The following is a 19,203-nucleotide window of genomic DNA, read 5'->3' as shown; positions in this document are numbered from 1 at the left end:
ACGAAGAGAAGATGGCGCCCATAGAATGAAACCGAACTGCACATGAGAAACAACTACAGGGCAGCCACCGCCGCCATTTTGACCACCCCAGACAGGAACAGGCACACAGTGTACGTTACCAGATGGATGAGCAGAGAAGGTAGCAGCAACCCAGGACATGCCAACAGGAGGCTGAAGTCAACTGGGAGTCGCTGCTGACATGCTGCATCACCGCGTGGGTGAGTGTAACGGCGACCACAACGGGGGACGTCCTGAAACATATCGGTAAAGCAAAGTAAGGGAAACCGAGTGAGGACGAACATCAGTACTGCCGTAACACGGAGGGTGCCCAAGAGGAGCGACGGACCTGGCACAAGACACAAAGCAGTGGAGAAAGCGAGGTTGCAGCACAGATGGGTAGCTGAAAGAGACTACATAGGAAGCTGGGGGTAAACCGAGTGGAAATAAAAAAAGGGCAACCTAGATCTGAGCACTGAAATTACACGAGTGCGGTGGTAGGAGACATTACTACCTTTTGATTGGGGATCTATATGGGCACTGCTATTTCTGGGATGGCTAACCACACCACTGAATAGACTACATTATAGCTGTGCTTTCAGTGCCTATCTGCCCACACTACAGTCCACTATGGGGCAATTTAACTTCATCCTGAACGTCCTGGAGAACTTATGCCTGCTCCCACTGACATACGAGTCCTCTAATGATAACCCTGAAGTCCGCGAGTTGGCATGGCATGACACGGAACCTGGCAGTGTGGCACAAAGCATGTAAAGGGGCCAACACGAATACAATGGCCAACCCCAAAAAACAGTGGTATGCAGTGAGTTTTCAGAGCCCACTGGGACATGTAAGTCAACAAAGCTTCGATGTAGTCACCCCACACAATGATCGTTCCTGAAATACTGCCTGTACCTGCCTAAAATGATGGCCACAACAAACCTTCCTGCGTTTCTCCTGACCTCATCTCTCTACTTACCCTACCCCCTACCCCTTCACACTCTACCCTTCTCCACTTTCCTGCTACTGAACTTTGCCCCACCTGTCCTGGCCCTTAGTCCCCACCCTGTTTTTCTGTGAACTTTCCCTCGTCAATTGAGATCTAGCTATTTTGCTGATGCCCGATGGAGCTACCTGGTTTTGCTATAGGGGAGACAGGTCGGGGATTCCCTCCTTGGACGTCACCTACCCAGTCAGTCTTTAGACAGACTGCCTTTCATCTCTCCTGTCGTCTCTTCCCGCATCCTCTCTCTATTTAAGTCTCTCCGTCTCTCCTCGCTCAATGTATTGAGACTGAACTATTTTGTCTGATGCCCAATGGAGCTACCTGGTTTAGCTATAGGGGAGATGGGCCGTGGACTCCCTCCTTGGTCATCACCTACCCAGTCGGTCTTTAGACAGACTTCCTTTCGTCTCTCCTTGTTGTCTCTTCCCTTATCCTCCCTTTCTCACCTCGCCTGCCCCCTCCACTACTTTTCTGTCTCCTTTCTCTCCTAATGTATTCCCTATTTTTTGATGTATTGTGTAATTGTTGATCTCTTTCTGTTACATTGTTGATTCTCTTGTAAAGCGCTCTGATTCCTTGGGGTCTAGCCAGCGCTATATAAAACTCTTGAAATAAATAAATAAATAAATAAATTTATGACAAGGTGGAGAGGATTTACCACCTGCACAGATGCTTATAAGAGTACTTATAAGAGTAGGTGTGAAAGTACACTAAAGAATGGCTTACCCTTTATATGAAAGCCACAGCAGTTGTAGTTCACAGTAACAGGGATTACTGTAGGTCCTATAGATAGGAAACTGAATTAACCCAGAATCTAAATGCTAGTTACAATTGTGTAAGAATGAATCAACCGTGTACTCACCAAAATGTTGTTGTGAGTATGTCCCAGGTGAGGGCAGCACTTCATAATCCACTTGAGGCCTGCTGTCATTTATTAAACGGAGACCGTCAGGAAGGTTGTAGTTAGCAGTCGAGGTCAATTATAATGAGAATTGATCCTGTAATTATAGAAGTACAGGGTGGTTTCAGGCATTAAAACACTGTTAGCAGAACACGATGAAGGTGTCATTAGATTGGAGGAAAACTCACCTTACTATTTAGTTAGTAGCATAAGTAGCTGAGGTTCTGCTTCAATATTCTGAGGCAAGGAATACACTAATGGATAGAGCCGGTGACAGTCAAGGACACTGAAAATAGTCACGAGGGTCACGATTAGAGAGGCAAAATGCTAGGAATGCAGAATTCATCAGAATAACAGGGTTGGATGGCTTACCTAATCCGCAAGACGTCAGGGCGCTGGTACTGGCAATGTTTGGAGCCAGACGCGATCGGACGGCAGGCAAATATACCTGCCTCTGATGCCTGTGCGCAAAAAGACACGTTTGGGCAACACTCTCTGTGTGCTCGCTGGTTGGTGTAGTATGGGCTTTGTGATGGTGGCAGCCATTGCAGAGTGAATTGATACAGACGAGGACGATGTCAGACGAGGATTGTCAGTCGGTCTATGACGGCAGTGTTGCTTCCTCACTCTAGTGTACAGTAAAGACACAGAGTCGCAGATAAGTGAAATATCCGTTTTGAGCGCGTTCAACTATTGTGGACACCAGCTCTGAATTTTTTGGACATTGAGGTCCATTTGACTAAAATATACTTCCGGCTGGAAGTATTAGGAATGTGCAACATTTTTTCGTCCTGAGGATGGTCCTGGGGAATGTTTTCACCGTTAGCGGACCGAAACGTCGACGCTCTTAACATCGATTTGCTTATAAGTGAACCTCTGTGTCATCTTGATAAGTCATATGTCTAATGAAAATGTTATGATGTATGGTATATTATCTGTCCATGCAAAAAGCAAAAGGTGTTATATACTACTCACAATAGGATTTGTAATGTTAGTAGTATTGTTGTTGCCATACTAAATCTTGATCTAAATAAATAAGAATCGAGATATATCCCATGTTCTGGTTAATATATGTTCACTTTTTGTGACTGTTCATAAATAGTAAAGAACTGTAAATAACTCCTTTGGGGACATCTATGTAGATTTGTCATTGATACAGGTTAAGACACGGTAAGCCTGAACTCGTAATACCCCGATGACCAAATCTGGGTCTAACGGAAGGATCTAAGGCAAAGCATCAGAATCCGAAACAGAGCATACTTGATTGTGCAGTATTCTGTTCATTGTTGATTCACTCAGAGTATTAGAGCAATAGGGATTGATTACATCAGATATAACGTGACATACCAGCATGTGACTTCTGAAGGTGATCAGATGTGGTGACATCTGAGGCACTGTTTTATAATGTATGACACACTGGTTAGTCATTATATATTGAAATACCAATCACCCACATTTATTAGATTAGCGAACTGCAACAAGTTATCTGGAGGGCTTGGTGCCTTCAATATTTTTTACATTGCGAAAATTTTAAATTATAAGTAATCCTCCAGATTTTACCCTACTTTCCATTTTTCCATTATCTTGCTTGATTTTATTCAAATCTTCAGACATAAAACAGTTGAATGTATTAAAACAAAAACATGCTCTTGTGTAGTCTTCCTGCTTAGTGTATGTGCAGATTGACATTGTGGGAAGTGAAGATAAATCACAGTTGAATGTTGCCTGGCTCCGGAGATGTTCCAAGCCCCTCCTACTTTATCTTTCGAACTCAACTAAAGACACACAGGCAGCTAATGCAATCTAGCCTCCAGCAGCTGCAGACAGAGTAAGAGTAACTTTCTAAAGGTTTTGTTTCCCATATATTTAATAAAAATGTGACTTTACCGTTTGATTAGAGTTTCGTAAAATATAAAAATTTGTCTTTGAATTGAGTATGTAGCTGGTCCAGGTAAAACGTTCTAGATTAAAGTGCATAATCTATACTTTGACCTTTCTATGTGCCAGTTACAGCCTGAATGGTTGCAATGTAATTTTGGACCTAGTCACTGGGAGACTATGGCATTTGCAATATCACATTAGCCCAACTCCTAAATATGTGGTACCCTATATTGAGGGCAGAAAGGGGTACTTAGGGGTGTCATTTAATATATAAACTCAGATTTTTCTACCTGTCAAGGCTGCAGGATTGAAGCTTTCTGCTGTCAGGGTAGAGAGGATAGGCTGCAAGCCATATTTTCAATGCCACTGTGGTGGACGGCACGATAGGTGCAGCAGTCCACACACATTATTTAACTTCCCAGGCCATGGGTGTATTTCCTCACCATGTACTGTGTCATTAGAGAAAATGTCAAAGTGTCAATGAAACCATGTTTAAATTGTGCAAGGCACTTTGTTTCTGATTACCAGGGGTAAATTGCAGAGAGTTCTTAAACCAGCAAAAATAGGACCCAAATATTGTGGCAATCTGAGCGATCTTGCAGAAAAGTCTAATTTCCTACAGATGGCCTAACAGGGATACAAAATGTGTGAATAAATAAAAACAAAATGAATTTGCTACAAAAATGGAAAAAAGGGGAGGGGGAACAACACAGAAGTATTAGCACTGCCTATTGGTCTCGATTGTGACTGAAAGTGCCTCTTCAGTTACTGGTGACTTTAGGCACACAATAAGTCATCATTCATGCTCTCTGTCACTCATCCTTGCACTCATACATCCATTCATTACCCACTTACTCATTCTTGCATTCATCAATGTAACCATACACAATAAAACAGACACACAAACTCAACAAGCACATGGAAGCTAAAGTACAAGAGTATAGATTAAAAAAAAGAAAACACATCACAACTGAAACTTGCCAGCTTATGTTGTAATTTAAAAATAAACTTAAACATAGCAGTGGGTAGTCATTTGCAATGTATTATTCAAAGTATATTTTTGTTTTGTTTTAAAATTCCAGCATGGCTGCCATGTTTGAAAAAATATTTTACTTGGAGTAGTAAAAAGAATGATACAATATACACAATACCATTCTAAATGTCTGTTCAGTAAACACTGAGCGACTATCTATGAATAATAAAGCGTATAGTGTATCACAGTTGTGCTGATTCAAAGGAGTCCACATAATGCTTCTAGGCACGATGTCCATTTTAGGATGATAAAATAATGATGTGCTATGGACAATATAATTCCAAGATGGCCGCACACTTTAGAATTTTGGGCCTCACATGGGGAAGCACACTGCAGATTAAATGAGTTGCAAGCGATTGTCCCTGGTGGACTATCTGGGGAGCTGAAGGATGTTTTAGAAGATGAGGAGAAATTAAATGAGATCTGTAAAAGGAAAAAAATTTGAAAAATAAAGGACTGTCACCAGCACAGACACTGAGGGGCACTTATTGTCAGATTGTCAGGTGCATATGCACATGTGTTCAGAAAAATGTTGTTATTCACAGGGTAATAGTGCCAATGGCAGAAATGGTCTTCCATGGTGCCTCTTACCATATACTGTCATGGGGAGAAGCAAAATGCTAATGACACTAAAGCAAATTGAACAGGGATGACCCAAAGACTTGATTCAGATTTGTGCAGTACTGGGGGGATTGTAATATTGCATGTCATTCTACCATTGCCCCAGTACCATGCAATTATGAGTAGAACCCCATGGCAGGGGAAATGACTATTTCAAACCAATCTGTTTCCAGTTATAAAACCACAGAGAATTTGCCATTGTTTGGGGTTTTACCACATGCATTTGCCACATGCTCTGAGTAGGTGGCCCTGTGGCTTTCTGCTTTAGATAACCCTGCCCCATATTTTTTTCTTCTACTGTCTTCTAACACCAGTGGCCCTAACACCAGTAAGGCTCTGCAGGTTTGAGTCCTGTAATTTTTATATTGTAACCATACTTACAGACCCAGGAAATACTTTACATTTTTGTGAAAAATAGCTTTTTCATATTACTGCATTCTGTGTAATAAAAGCCCACCAATATATAATTCTTCTCTCGCGCGTACTCTCTCTGTTTCACATTCTAATTCTATACTCTTGTTTCTCCCTTGCTTTCCTGCAGGTCTTTGTCTCATATCGCTACCCTTGCCATTTCTTTCATTCTATGTTCCTCTTTTTTATCTCCATTGTTCCTAGAGCATTCTATTTTTCCCTCTTTTTACTTTCTCTATACCTGTCTGTCTCTAGCTCTTGTTCCCTATTTCTTTATCTGTGCCACCTCTCTTTAGCTCTTATCTCACCAATTTCATTCTTTCTTGTTAGACAACGAGTTCAACCCCTCTAATCCACCTAGATTTTTTTGCTTTTTAATCACCTGGGGCATATTTACAAGGGCTTTATCTCCGCTTTTCTGGCTTAAAAAGCTGGGATAAAACTATCACCCTATTTACAAGAGGGTGCTAACACGCATATTTGCATGTTAGCACCCTTTTTCCCAACGCCTCCCTTTGCATCTCTAATGAGATCCAAAGTGGGCGTCACTGGGCGTACCCTGGATGGACAACCTTGCAAATATTGCTGATGCTCACATTGTGATATTTACAAGGCTGCCCCAGCATTTAGCATGTTAGTGTTTGGTGAAAAACGCAGTTTTCTCCATAAATTAACATCTGCTAAAATGCAGACTTGCCTAATCCCTAACATTGAGGTGGATTATGCTGATACGACCCTGTGGGTCGTATCAGCAAGGTTATTGCCGTTTTGCAGGGAACATTGCTGGAAAAAACAGCGATATTCCCTGCAAAACGGCGATAACCTCGCTATCTCTGGAATTTTTATCGCCCTGGAGAAAGCGTTGTAATAATAACGCGCTACAGGGGCAATAAATTCCAGAGATAGCCTGGGGTAATATAATTATCGCTAAGCACGGCAAGCGATAAATATCGCTGGCAGTTGATAATATGCCCCTAGTTTTCAAACTTGTACTGTGGAGGAGCCTCATAACCTTTGACTCACCCAGAGTAAACTCGTGGTAAAAGGACTGCAATTGTTTACCCCTAGTGTCCGCCTTTTAAGATAAGGCTGTTTTGATGCATCAAGGGCAAAGTGCACTTGGCTGGTTACATGGCAACACATGTGAGGGCTGCGCGTGGAAGACTCCTGTTGTACTTCTTCAGGTAACTGTGCACAAGTAGTCTGGCACAGAAGGAACTCAGCAGGATTGGATATTTGCCAGGGTTAGGCCTCATAGTGTTAGTGTACACTCATAAGGACAGTCAGTGGGGTTTACTGTCTTGTCCACACTGGCTTCCATTATACTCATATGGGGAGGGGGTCCTTCGATTGCAGCTGCCATTCCCTTTCACCTACAGAGACCAGTGACACCTTGAACTGGGGCGTAACATGTGGAGAAAAATCAATTCTGCAAGTTCCAAAAAGATATCTGTACAGCTTATGGGTCATCCAGGAATGTCATATTTCTCTGGCTCAGGTCCAACGAACAGCCCAAGACTTTTGTTACTCTGCTGTGCTAAGTTAATGACATTTCACTCCAGTACCAGGAACAAAGGTCTCCCGACAGCAAGGGAGTAATTAACAGTACTTGACTCGGCTCCTGTGGAGGAAAGGGGTGAGGATGAAAAGTCTGCATCGACCAATCAACGGTCGCATTGTACCAGGGATGGACCTGCCCCTGCCAACTAAACAAAGGAGGAACCCCAGGTCTCTGAAGCCAACACAGGACTGGAGTCCCTTCGAAGATTTGCTGGGAAAGGCCCTGGCAGGGATGTCAACGAGGTGCATCACTGAGGACCCAGAGCAAATGTGGCAAGTGACTCCTGGGTGCCGCCATTTTGAATCTTCCTAGGAGGCTGTGCAGGAAGGTAGGGACAGGGGCGGAGAGGTGATGTGGCACCCGGGACAGGCTAGAGGTGCTTCACTGCTGGAACCTTTCACCCCGATGTAAAAGGTCTTGCATAAGAGGGAGAGCTCTCTTGGTTGTGATTTTCTGCTGATTCACCTGGAATGTAGGCGGCAGCCATGGACACTTGGAAGGAAAAAACCCTGATGCCATCTGGGTTAAGGCCTGAAACTTCTGTTGACACCAGGACCATTGGGGATATCTCTCGGACCATGGAAGCTGTTCCCCTTACATCCACTGAGGACTATTTGGGAGAAAGACTGGGCTTCTGCACCAAGGAACAGAGAGACCCAGAGGAAACCAAGGACAAAGGCTGGCACAGGGAGCCAGTGGATTCAGCCCCCGCAAAGTTTGCCACCTTAAAGAGCCAGGTAGTCTAAGGAAAAGGCTTCAGGTGGGTAGAGCTCACCATTATGAGAGAGATGAGCCCAAGAAGATGTAAAATAGTCGAACAAGGCCCGGGATATAAGCAGGAAAAAAAATTGACCTTTGATTCCCCCTTGATCGGAACAAGTGGAGCCCTGTTGCCAGCTGATACAAGTGGGTCAGGGCCCAGGGGTCGACGGAAGGGGTGAAACCTACTGTTTGCCTGGGAGGGGGTGTACATGGGGTCCTCTTCCTAGAGCTAGGAGGAACAGGGGATCCCAATTCCTTCCCCCCAATGCATCAATGTGACGAGCACTGTTGCACCCCCGAGAAGTCACCCTGGGATCCCTAAATTTAAACCCGAAAACGAACAAGGAGGAATGGCGACAGCCACCGCACTTCCTTCATCTGTAGCTGGTGGACCCCGCTACCCGTGTTTGTTTCCGGGGGTAGTAGGCGGCTTCCACACAAGGCGGCGTCCTGCCCGCAGGAGCGGGCAGGCAAGAACAGCCTGTGGGCTTCTACCCCCGTATGCGGAAGTGCAGCCAATGCATGAGGGGTCGGCTGGGGGCCGCCTGGGATGGGCTCCCCAAACTGCCCCAATGAGGTGCTGCTTTCAGAGTGCCCGGGTGGGACCAGGCACCCCCAAAGAAAAGAGAAGGCAATGTGGTGAGAGGCAGCACTGTGGGTAAACAAGGAAGAACAGCAGCAGCTGTCCCCGAGGGGTGCCCCATAATGCCCTGCAGGGCTCCACAAATTGACAGTGTTTTCCCCTCACGGTGGCCCCAGGGAAGCAGCGCCACCACCAAGTATCCCTCAAGAGTGCAGGGGAGCTGGAGGAGTGATGTGGCTTCCCCTAAAGTATCTAAATAGCACTGTCCCTTAGTCGGCAGGGTCCAAAATAGGATGGGTTTTCCCTGACTTTTCAAGCACTTCCAAGGATGGAGTATGTGCCCTTCAGCTGGGAGTGCAGCGCTCTCTAGGGGAAACATTTATGGTTGCAATTACTGGGGCCTAAAGGTGGTGAAATAAATGTCCATGTTGAACAGCAGGGCAAAGTTTATGGTTACATTTAGTTTGTGATAAAAAATGTTATGCCCTATTAAGTCTAGTTTTATAATTGTGTCTTACCTACTTCAACTACATAAAATGCACACAGGGTCATGAGAAGTTCATATTTTTCTTGTAAATGCTTGATTGAAATAGTGATGTTGACTGCCACTCGTGAACAAAGTACATATGTTTTATTACCCGTAATAAGTGCTTTAATTCATGGGTATATGAGATTATTGCATGTATGCCTAACATGGTGATTTTTGACATGGGGTTAGATGAACTTGACCCCATTAGGTGGTCAGAGGTGACTGTGCAATGTCATCCTTTGGTAAGAGTCAAGCGTTTCAATGGGGTGTTTGGGTTCCCAGTGGAGGGCAAATGCAGGACACGCAGCTAATGGCCCATTTCCTTACATCTCTCTGTTTACCCTTCTTCATCATTGAATAGCTGTGAATATTAATTTTGATTTCTTAAGCAAGTGACAGGGAGATGCCTTTGTGGCAGTCTGGCAGAGTGAACTCAACATATTTATGCAAGCATTTTAGAATACTGAGGAACATTATCTGTGTTTAAAATGTCACTTCATTGACTCACTCTTGAGAATGTGTTCATTCAGCCAGAGGTATATAAACAGGAAGTAATGCAGAAGCCTACTTTTTCCTTAAAGGTGAGAGCGTTCCAGTCACAAAGATGCCATTACCTGAAGCAGACAGCTCCATGCCATGGAAGGTATACAGTGGAGAAGATTACAAGAGGCACATCCTGTTCTGTGGCACCAACCTCATCCAGAGCAAGGCATCTGCTTCCGGCCCCGCGAGAGCTGTGGTCCTGCAAACTGGTAAGCTTCCTAACTCAGCATTGTCTTTGTGATATTAGTTTCATTGAGTCTTTTTGCAAATGTTCAAATTGCGTAATAGTGTCCAGTGGCAAAGAAAGCAGGCGTTGTGTCTGTCATGGTACGTATATATTGTTAACATGCCTTCATGGCTATTTTATTCAGAGCTGTCTTGTGATTCCACTTTTATTTATGGTTGAGGGGTACTTTATTCCTTATAATACACAATGAATCTCTTCCTGAGCCGACAGCAGAGAAGAGATAATTATAATGTCTGCACTATGAAAACAAAACTAAATACCATCCATCTTTAAAATCTGTCAAGCGGAAGTTTAAAGCTATTTACTAAAGAGAACTTTCCAATGTACTTTTATCATGTGGAAACACCCTTGTATATTCCTTTGGCAATAACACAAAAACCTTGCAGTGGTATGTGAAACGGATGCATGATGATGCAATACATTCCATTGCAACACATACCTTTATCACGCATGCATTACAACACAAATGCCATTACCACACAAAACCTTTACCACGCATTGTTTTAAAAACGAATAAGCCTCCATTTAAGACACATGCCTTTACAATGAATTTCATTGTAAAAGCATGAATGTTAAAGGCATATGTGTGTCCCTAGCCCTTCTAAAAAATACCCCTACCCTGCTTGAGCCCTAAAAGCGGACCCCAGCAGGACCCCCCCACCCCCGGCCTCAGCCCTTATAAATAATAACCCTCCCCATAGTACTAAAAGCACGGCCACGCACAAGCTCCCCCTGGCCCACAGTCCTTTTTAAAAATGCCCTGAGTCCTAAAAGTGGACCCCAGCATGACACCTCTATACCTGCAGCCCTTCAAAAAAATACCCTTCCGTGTTCCAAGCCGTAAAAGGGGACCATGCACGACTCCCCTGTCAAAATCACACTTTTCTTTTTACTACTTATAAATTACCCTGAAGGTAGGTCTTGAGTGCCCATAGAGCAAGGTGAACTGAATTAAAAAACCAGGACATGTGTACTTAAGTTTTACATATCCTGGCAGTGAAAAATCTCCAAAATCATTCATCACTGTGGCAAGGCTGGCTGTCCCATAGAAAAGCACTGGATTGCATTATAACACCAAATAACCATTCTGGAATAGCTCGAACAATGAATACCAGCTTCAGAAAACTGCGGGACTTGTGGAAAACAGAATGACTGCACAAACTGAGCCAAAAGATTGGAACTCAGAAGAAGAAGGGAGTTGCGGTTTGAGAAACCTCAAGTGCTGCACCTGCTTGCACTTGAACCCTGGACAGAAGAGTGGACTCCAAGGGCTAGTTAGAAAGCCTTCATGAAAGCACCAAGAACAAAAGCTGCAAGAAGCCTGCAACAAAGAATAGCCCTGCTGACCGATTCAAACTGGATTTGCCCTGGACCCTGCTGGTGGCTTCCAGGGGATTGATTCATGACTCACCAAGTAGTGCCCAAAAGGTCCTGGACCCTTGGCTGGTGTTAGAGTGTGCTCTCTCTCCCTCAAGATTACCACAGCAGACACTTAGGGTCTTATTATGAGGTTGGTGGTCCAATGGTCTGCCAAACTCATGGGGGTGGTGCAGCTACGTCTGCACCGATGGTCCGTCTGCCGTATAACAAGTAGGGCGGTCTGGCTGCTATAGGACCCCTGCTGCCACCAGGGATCCTTCAATCCCTGGGGGTGTTGTGTCGGTCTTAAGACCTCAATATGCTAGGTGTGGTCGATGCGACCAGGCCAAACAATTTATGAGGTTCCTTTCTGCCACGGTTTTCATGGCTGTGAGCCCACCATGAAAACAGTGGCAGAGATGAAACAAAGGGGGCCCTAAAGAGCCCCCTGTTGCAACTGCACCAGGGGATGCATGCACAGGGGCACATGGTGTGCCCCCTGTCTGCATGCACCCTCAGTTCCTGCAGGGCATGGACTTAACAGTCCATGCCCTGCAGGAACAAACTTTTGCATTCCCATTTCAGTGCCTTTTTTTTGGCACCGCTGTGTGACTGTCAAAGAACCACCTGATTAAAAAAGCTGTGATCAGGCAGGTGGTGCACACGCTGGGTCAACAGTGAGGGGCGGTCCCGCTCCCACACTGCCGAACTCATAATAAGGACCTTAGAAACTTTTTCTGAACTTTGTCATAAAAGTGTCAGAACCTATCATGGGTCCACAAGCAAACCCTATCCTTGGCCATCATCGCATCGTGAGTCAGATTCAACTTGCTTCCAGCTTCCAGAAAAGACCTAATGTGGGGGATTTTACCGGGACCATTGCTGAACAGCACCCATTGTCTTCAAGCCCTCTGTCGGATCCAACCAGCAGCCCTACCCACAGATGAGATAAATCCTGCAGGAAAAAATACTTAGGGCCTGAGAACGATCTTAGAGGATGGGATACCCCATCACAAACATGACAGATATCCCATCCACTGTATTACAAGTTCCATGGGATATAATGGTATTGTAATATGGCAGATGGGATATCGGTCACATTTGTGATGGAGCATTCCATCCTCCAAGATCGTAATCAGGTCCTAAGTCAGAAGGTAAACTTTTCACTGGTACGAACCTGCTCCATTAATCCGACCCGCACTCCATTGTGGTCGGTCTTAAATTTAACTTTGACCCGGTCTAGTGCAACCAGATACCCGGGGTTGGCACTTGCCGTTTTGTGGTGCCAGATAGCTACTAAAAATCATATCTCCCCTAATCAGATTTTTGTACTTATAGTGTTTATTCAAAGATAAATGTATTTGCTATTTCATAAATTAGATTGGGTTTTTTATTGTGCTGTTTTCTACCTATTAACTGTGTTGGTATTGATAAATGCTTTACACCTGTTTTCCTTTGACTTAAGGCCGACTGCTCTGTGCCACAGCCACCCTGGACTGAGCTAAACTTTAAAATAAAGTACCCTAAATGGACGTTATACAGAATAGTATGATTATTACTTGGAAAGGTCTCACAACCACCCCAATTAATAATCAACTTTCCCACTTCAAGATTCCTGTTAAGACTGACAGTCATCATCCAATTAAAAGTCTTCAGGCATCCATTAGAGAAAGATGTAATTCACATACACAACACACATCTATTAGCCATTACTGAGACTTCCTAGGAAGACTACCAACACATTTTAAGCTATCCCCAGTGAACTTTTCTTCACGCTGACATAATCTTACATAGTTTCTAGCACTATGCATTGCAAATATTATGTAAAATGCCTTTGATAATGTTGATGGATTGTAGGTCAGACCCCTCAACCTCATGCCCCAATCATCAGGAGCATGGTGAGGCAGAGAGGGGAGACCTGTGCACTCACATTGTTCATGAAAACACAAAAGTTGTGTTTCTGTGATCTGTGGACAGTCTCACCCCATGTGATGGAAGTCTGCATTACCAGCTCTGCATCTAATGTAGGTATCTTCTGCGCCTGCGTACATTTTGCTGACATGCTCAGGGGATAGGTAAATCTGGTGTAAGAAGCTAAACTTCAAGCATTTGATCCTAGGTTTTGTGGAGTCTTTTTTGGTGTTATGCAGTAACTTCATCCGTTTGGTGTCTGATATTTTTCTCCCATTTTTCAACTCAATCTTTACCTAGTTTTTGTCATGTTTGCTTAGAACAGTTTGAGCAGGGCTCCATATAGCAGTGATACTGTCCCCTTGTGCCCTCTGTTTGCCAGGATGTGTTATGCAAAATTTGAGGTTTCAGATTGTTCATCTCAGATCCCTGCGTCAACTGCTTTGCTCTCACAATGCCCATTGTGGGGTATATTTACAAAAATTTTTCCCCATCTTTGCATCACAATAGTGACACAAATAGATGCAAAATCTTTTATTACCTATTTACTTTCCAGCACAAAACATGTTTAACACTGAAAAATCACTTGAAATTAACGCAAAGCAGCACATGGAGCTTTTTTTTTTAATTGAATGAATGATCTTTATTGTTTAGTTAATTAAAACCATAACAATTTTTTTTTCTGCATATCTTGACTTTGGTTAAAGCAGACATTAAAATTGATTTGTCTTTCAATTATGTCACAATATAATATCACACTGTTACAAAACAAGGGTCTTCCATTGTCTATATTCTCTACAACCCTATAAAACGGTATCTACAATATATAAGACAGTTGAATTGTTTGGGACAGACATGTAAAAAACCATCAGATTACGGGTGGCAAATTTATTAGTTTCATTTATGGTAGGAATAATTTATAAATTAAATGTTGGGTAGTAAGTTTCTTGTATTACTGCACAGTCATTGGGCCTTTGCGGGTCTAGATTGTTTCCTGCCTGGTATACGCAGCAATAGTTTCAGTCCTTAAGATGACAGTCGGGCGGACAAGTTACGGCAGGCATTATTTAATAAATGGATAGACCCTCACTTGGTGGCTTAGACTTCACAGACTGATTGTGTATATGGAGGAACTTAACCAGTTTGCAGTTCATTTGCGGGTCAGAAGGATCAAGCCCTGTGATAATGGCGGACCTGCAGGATCGTATTCGTCTAATCCGGAAGCCTTCCTTTAATAAAGTGACATGTGCTGGATGAAGTTTCTGACAGAAACATATCAGGTGAATAAGATCTTTCTTTTGACTACCACACAGGCGACACGATTTTAAGGCAATATTTTTCCACCTTGGCGCGTTTGATAGTGAGGGATAATTTCCAAACCGTAATGCCATTAGTTTTTTTTTTTAAATGGACAGAAAAAGTTAGATCTGAAGAGGCCGCCGGTTTGAGGACTTTATAGTTGTTGAGCACTGTCCAGGGGTGAGATCTTTGACTAAAAGTATGTTTATCCAATAGTAGAGAATGTAGTTGTGCAGCTTTGTTTAGTGCTAACTTAAATGTTATAAAGGACACATTTTTATTCCAAAGGTGTAAAGTGCAAGTGTATTTAAGTGCCTCATTAAGGCTGGAATTCTCCACATTTTGTTTTATGCTATAGTGTTTTATTTAGGTCTCTTCTTAATTTGTGTACCTCACTTGATAATCCTCTGTGTGGGTTGAAGCATTAGGCCATGTGAGGAGGTTTGACCATTACGGTTGTTACATCAATCAGGAATTGAGACCATGCTTGTACCATGTTGTTGTTGGCTTGGATAGACTCAACGAGTTGCACTTTTGTTGTTGTTAATTGCTGCTGATTGCTTTCACTTGAACAGGCTGACTTTTCAGCGATATTCATGCATTGCGGCGATTTTTATCGCATTTGCGATAAACCTTGGTAATACCAAGGTTTATTTGCGGTACAAATCGCCGCAGCTCAGCGGTAAATTTTTGTCTCTAACCAAGCAATAGCGATAATTATCGCTATTGCTTGGTAATATGCCCCTGAGTTTCTAAGGTATCTTCTTGCTACCTCTAAAAGTGCTTCAGTATATGCATGTCATGCTGAGTTGGGAGCTCTGTTTCTCACAGACCTAATATTGTTGCAACCCATTCTACTCTGGCATAAAGTCTGGACTTCATAACATACTGACTTAAATCGTGCTATCATCAGGAATGACCTCAAGTCGAGTTTATATTTGCGAATACCGTGGTCAGTAGATATCCAACTTTTCTTTCGTGACTTGGGGCACCGTGATTATTTTGAGAAGCCCGAAACCTTAGAACTTATCTGTAGGAAAATATTGAAAAAAGAAGGTATGATGCATCTTGAGAATCTTAGACTCACTATTGAAATTCCAAAGCCTGGTGTTTTAAAAAATCAACTTATTTTAACTACTTTTGAAATGCAACCTTACCTCAAAGTTGTAGTACGTCTCAGGCATAGGTTTGTCTTGACCTATTTAAGACTGGATATTTTTCATTGCTGGATAAGTTTTCCCAAAATGAATAATTGGTCTACAAACCAAATTAATTGTCCTTATGACTGTTTGATGGCACAGAATACTTAGCATGTAGTTCTTTTTTAGTACATTTGATTGTAATCTGAGGAAGCGCTACATCCTACCATTTTTAAGACAGCTCAAATTTAGACAAAGTTGCCCTGCTTATTTTTATTTACAATCATTGCCTATCGTGGAGATCTGTTGTGGTATGTCATCTTGTTTGTGGGCTATTTTTAATGCTAGAAAGAAAATGTATCCTGACTTTCTTAGTAGTAGGGATACAATGTAAAATATATTAAGTGATTTGTGATGTACTAACTTTTTAATGAATGTGTAATTTATTGTACTTTTATGATTTTATTATGAAATGTAATAAAGTATTGAATTGAATTTAGTAAAGTTCAATAGCTGGGCAAGGGTTTTATTCCCTTTGGCTTCATAGACAAAAAATCAAAACCACAAATATCATGGTACATAAATATTGTGAAAAAATATTGAGTACAAAAATATTGTCATCTTATATTTATAATGCAAAAAACTGAAATATCAGAAAAAAAATATTGTTATACACTAATATGGACAACAAAATTATTGGTTTATAATATAAACATCCTAAACATTAAGGGCCTAGTATTGACGGATGCTTTCCGTACGACATCCAAGGTTTCAAATTCGACTGCCACCTTACATTGACGGCGGTCAGATTTAAACCGGCCGATCAATCCGACTGGCTTCTGATTGGCTCAAGGAGCAGATGTTTCCACCATCAGGATTATGATGTCAGTTTCCGAAAAAGCTTTCCATGTCAGACTTTCCAACATGGAAAGCCTGTCGGAAATCAACTTAAAGGCCCCTAGTGGGCCCCCTTCTTCCAGGGCCTCCTGTTGGGAGCCGATGGGGGCACCTATGATGCCCCACTGTAAATCACTGCACCATGTGGTAGGTTGTATGAGGTGACTACCAAATGGTGCAGGGATTTACAGTAACTTCCATTACTCTATTGGAGCTTGTGCTATGGCCGGTTTCCGACTGCTGCACAAGCTCCCATAGGGAAATTGGAGTCTGCGACCGCACCATGTAGGTCAGAGGTAACTCCTACCAACATCATAATCAAGCCCTAAATATATCAATATTAAATAATAATATAATGTAAATTAAATATATAAAACAAAATGTACATTATATATTTTTTTATCTGTGCAACAACACTAGGGTAGCGTTGCTGCATAAAATTGACATACTTCACAAAGATTGGAGCAGCAGTGTGTTTTCCTTTTGATTTGGTTGACAAACTAAATCAAAAGATTTGTGAAGAGTTTAGAGATCTAGGGAAATAGGGAATTGCCCCCACCGTAGGCTCCACGTTGCAAGAGGCTTGGGCTGTGGCGATTAAAACAATTTGTCCCTTTCTATCTCGGTGTGGATGGCACTGTGCTAATCCTATGATTAAAGACTTAGATAGAAAAGCAGATATTTGAGTAGAGCAAATAGAGTGCCGCTGTTGTTGAGAGTACTCGATACTGGAGCTGCTTTCCACCTAAACTTGAGAACTACCCAGAGTCATCTGCTTCCTCTTTTGCATAATTAATGCATCAGTCTATGCCTGAAAGGGTATTGTTTTGTTCACACACAAAGTTGTGTAGTTCACGCACAAAGTAGGGGGACTTCATGCAGTGAAAGGACAATGTTACCGGTACTTACATATTTTATTGATTCTTTTGTGAAACAACTGCTTCTCTTTTTTCAATGTTCAATAGAATGTAATTGCAATCGAGTTGAATGTATAGAGGAAAGATTTAAAAACTAACACAACGATGAGTAAATGTAAGGACATTAATAAATCCATTATATACCTTCTGGCCATTGGACTAAGTAGGAAGCTCTACAGGAGCACCAATAATCAACCATGTAAATGCCTGAAACTTAGGACATTTACAGACTGATTACGAGTTTGGCTGTCCAACCACTCAAAGACCGCAGCCACATGCTCTGGAAGACCGCAGTGCTGGTGTTCTTCCGGCCACTGTAATACAAGTTTACTGTTGTGTCCGCGGTGTTTCTGCTGTCATTTTGCAGCGGTGGTGACTAGTTTTCCATACATATTGATGCCTGTGTGAGCATTCCGACTGCATATGTGTTGAATGCAAACATAATCATGATACTTGTAGAAAACTACCACCTACCCATTGCCGGAGTGCGACCCATATTTGGGCAGTCCAGGCAATGGGTATATGGTACAAAGAGCACTAATCTGTGTGTTTCTCAGGGTGAAGATGTTGCTGTGTAGGGGTGACCTGGAGACAGGAATCCACTTCAAACTTTGATCGGATGAACATGAAAGGAGACAGTATGCACTTCAAATCCTTATTATCTGCTGATCTCTAGACGGCGTTCCCACTGCAGCGTTTGGCACGTCAGCGAAATCATCTCATAATACGGACAGCAGTGATGCTCTTCAATACCGCCTTATGGGATTTGATTTTCCCAGGCGGTCAGCCGTGTGCTTGTGGTGTCGGCATTTCACCCACAGTCTTTGCAGTCCCAATCTTCCCTTCTGATTATACGATGCTCGAACCTCCAAGCTCGTGGCAGTAGGACAGCAACTGCAGAAACAGCAGTCAATGGACCGCCAAACTCGTAAAAAGGCCCTTAATTTACTAAATATCCTATGATGTGTTGGACTAAACTCCTAAGACAAGTAGAAGCCTCTAATTTCAGCTTATTACCCCCTTTTTATTGCCCCTTACGTTTCACACCATCATTGTGTTCCATTAGCCTGGCATTGGTTGCCTGCTTGCTTGTTGCCTAACTAATCCAAGATGGATTCTCTTTTAAGCTTCATCTGATAAAATGTTGTATGTCAGCCACAGTGTGCAGTTCTACAGATGCTGTATACACACTGTTCTCTACTATTCACAATGGCAATGACCTGCTAAGCTGGGCGCTGCACTTGCCCCCAAACAGCTGGTAAAAAATCTGGGGGTGTGGGTGGATTCCGCTCTTAGCTTTCAGACACAAACAAAGAAAGTAGCCGGATCATGTTTTGGTATCCTGCGAGGGCTTAAACCTGTGCTGGGGTTCTTTGACCCGGCAATGAGGCAGTGATAATCCAGGCATCTATTTTGTCTAGATTAGATTACGCTAACTCACTCTATTTGGGAGTTAACCCCTTCGATGCTGGTGACAAAGCCAGCTCGTCATGGGCGTTACCTGCGCTGCGCGCATGACGAGCTGGCTTTGTCACATAACGTGCGATTTTTAAATTTTCAGCGCGCAGCGGGAAAACCCGCTAGCGCGCATGCGGTTAATAAAGCA

At 42.9% G+C, this 19,203-nt stretch overlaps 1 protein-coding gene across 2 annotated transcripts in view; it reads left to right on the top strand.

Annotated features, from left to right (window-relative positions):
* The window catches only part of LOC147684244 (putative cation-transporting ATPase 13A4), a 330,830-nt gene that overhangs the window by 150,704 nt on the left and 160,923 nt on the right, over positions 1–19,203 (top strand). For both annotated transcript variants that reach the window (XM_086944643.1, XM_086944642.1), the window contains exon 10: positions 9,867–10,037. In XM_086944643.1, coding sequence (XP_086800769.1) covers positions 9,867–10,037 — 171 coding nt within the window. The remainder of the gene's footprint in view (positions 1–9,866; positions 10,038–19,203) is intronic.

This window comes from Lissotriton vulgaris, chromosome 11 (genome assembly GCF_964263255.1).
Source record: "Lissotriton vulgaris chromosome 11, aLisVul1.2, whole genome shotgun sequence".
Taxonomy (NCBI): Eukaryota; Metazoa; Chordata; class Amphibia; order Caudata; family Salamandridae; genus Lissotriton; species Lissotriton vulgaris.
The sequence above is the reverse complement of the archived record's forward strand: the minus strand, read 5'-3'. Positions and strand labels throughout refer to the sequence as shown.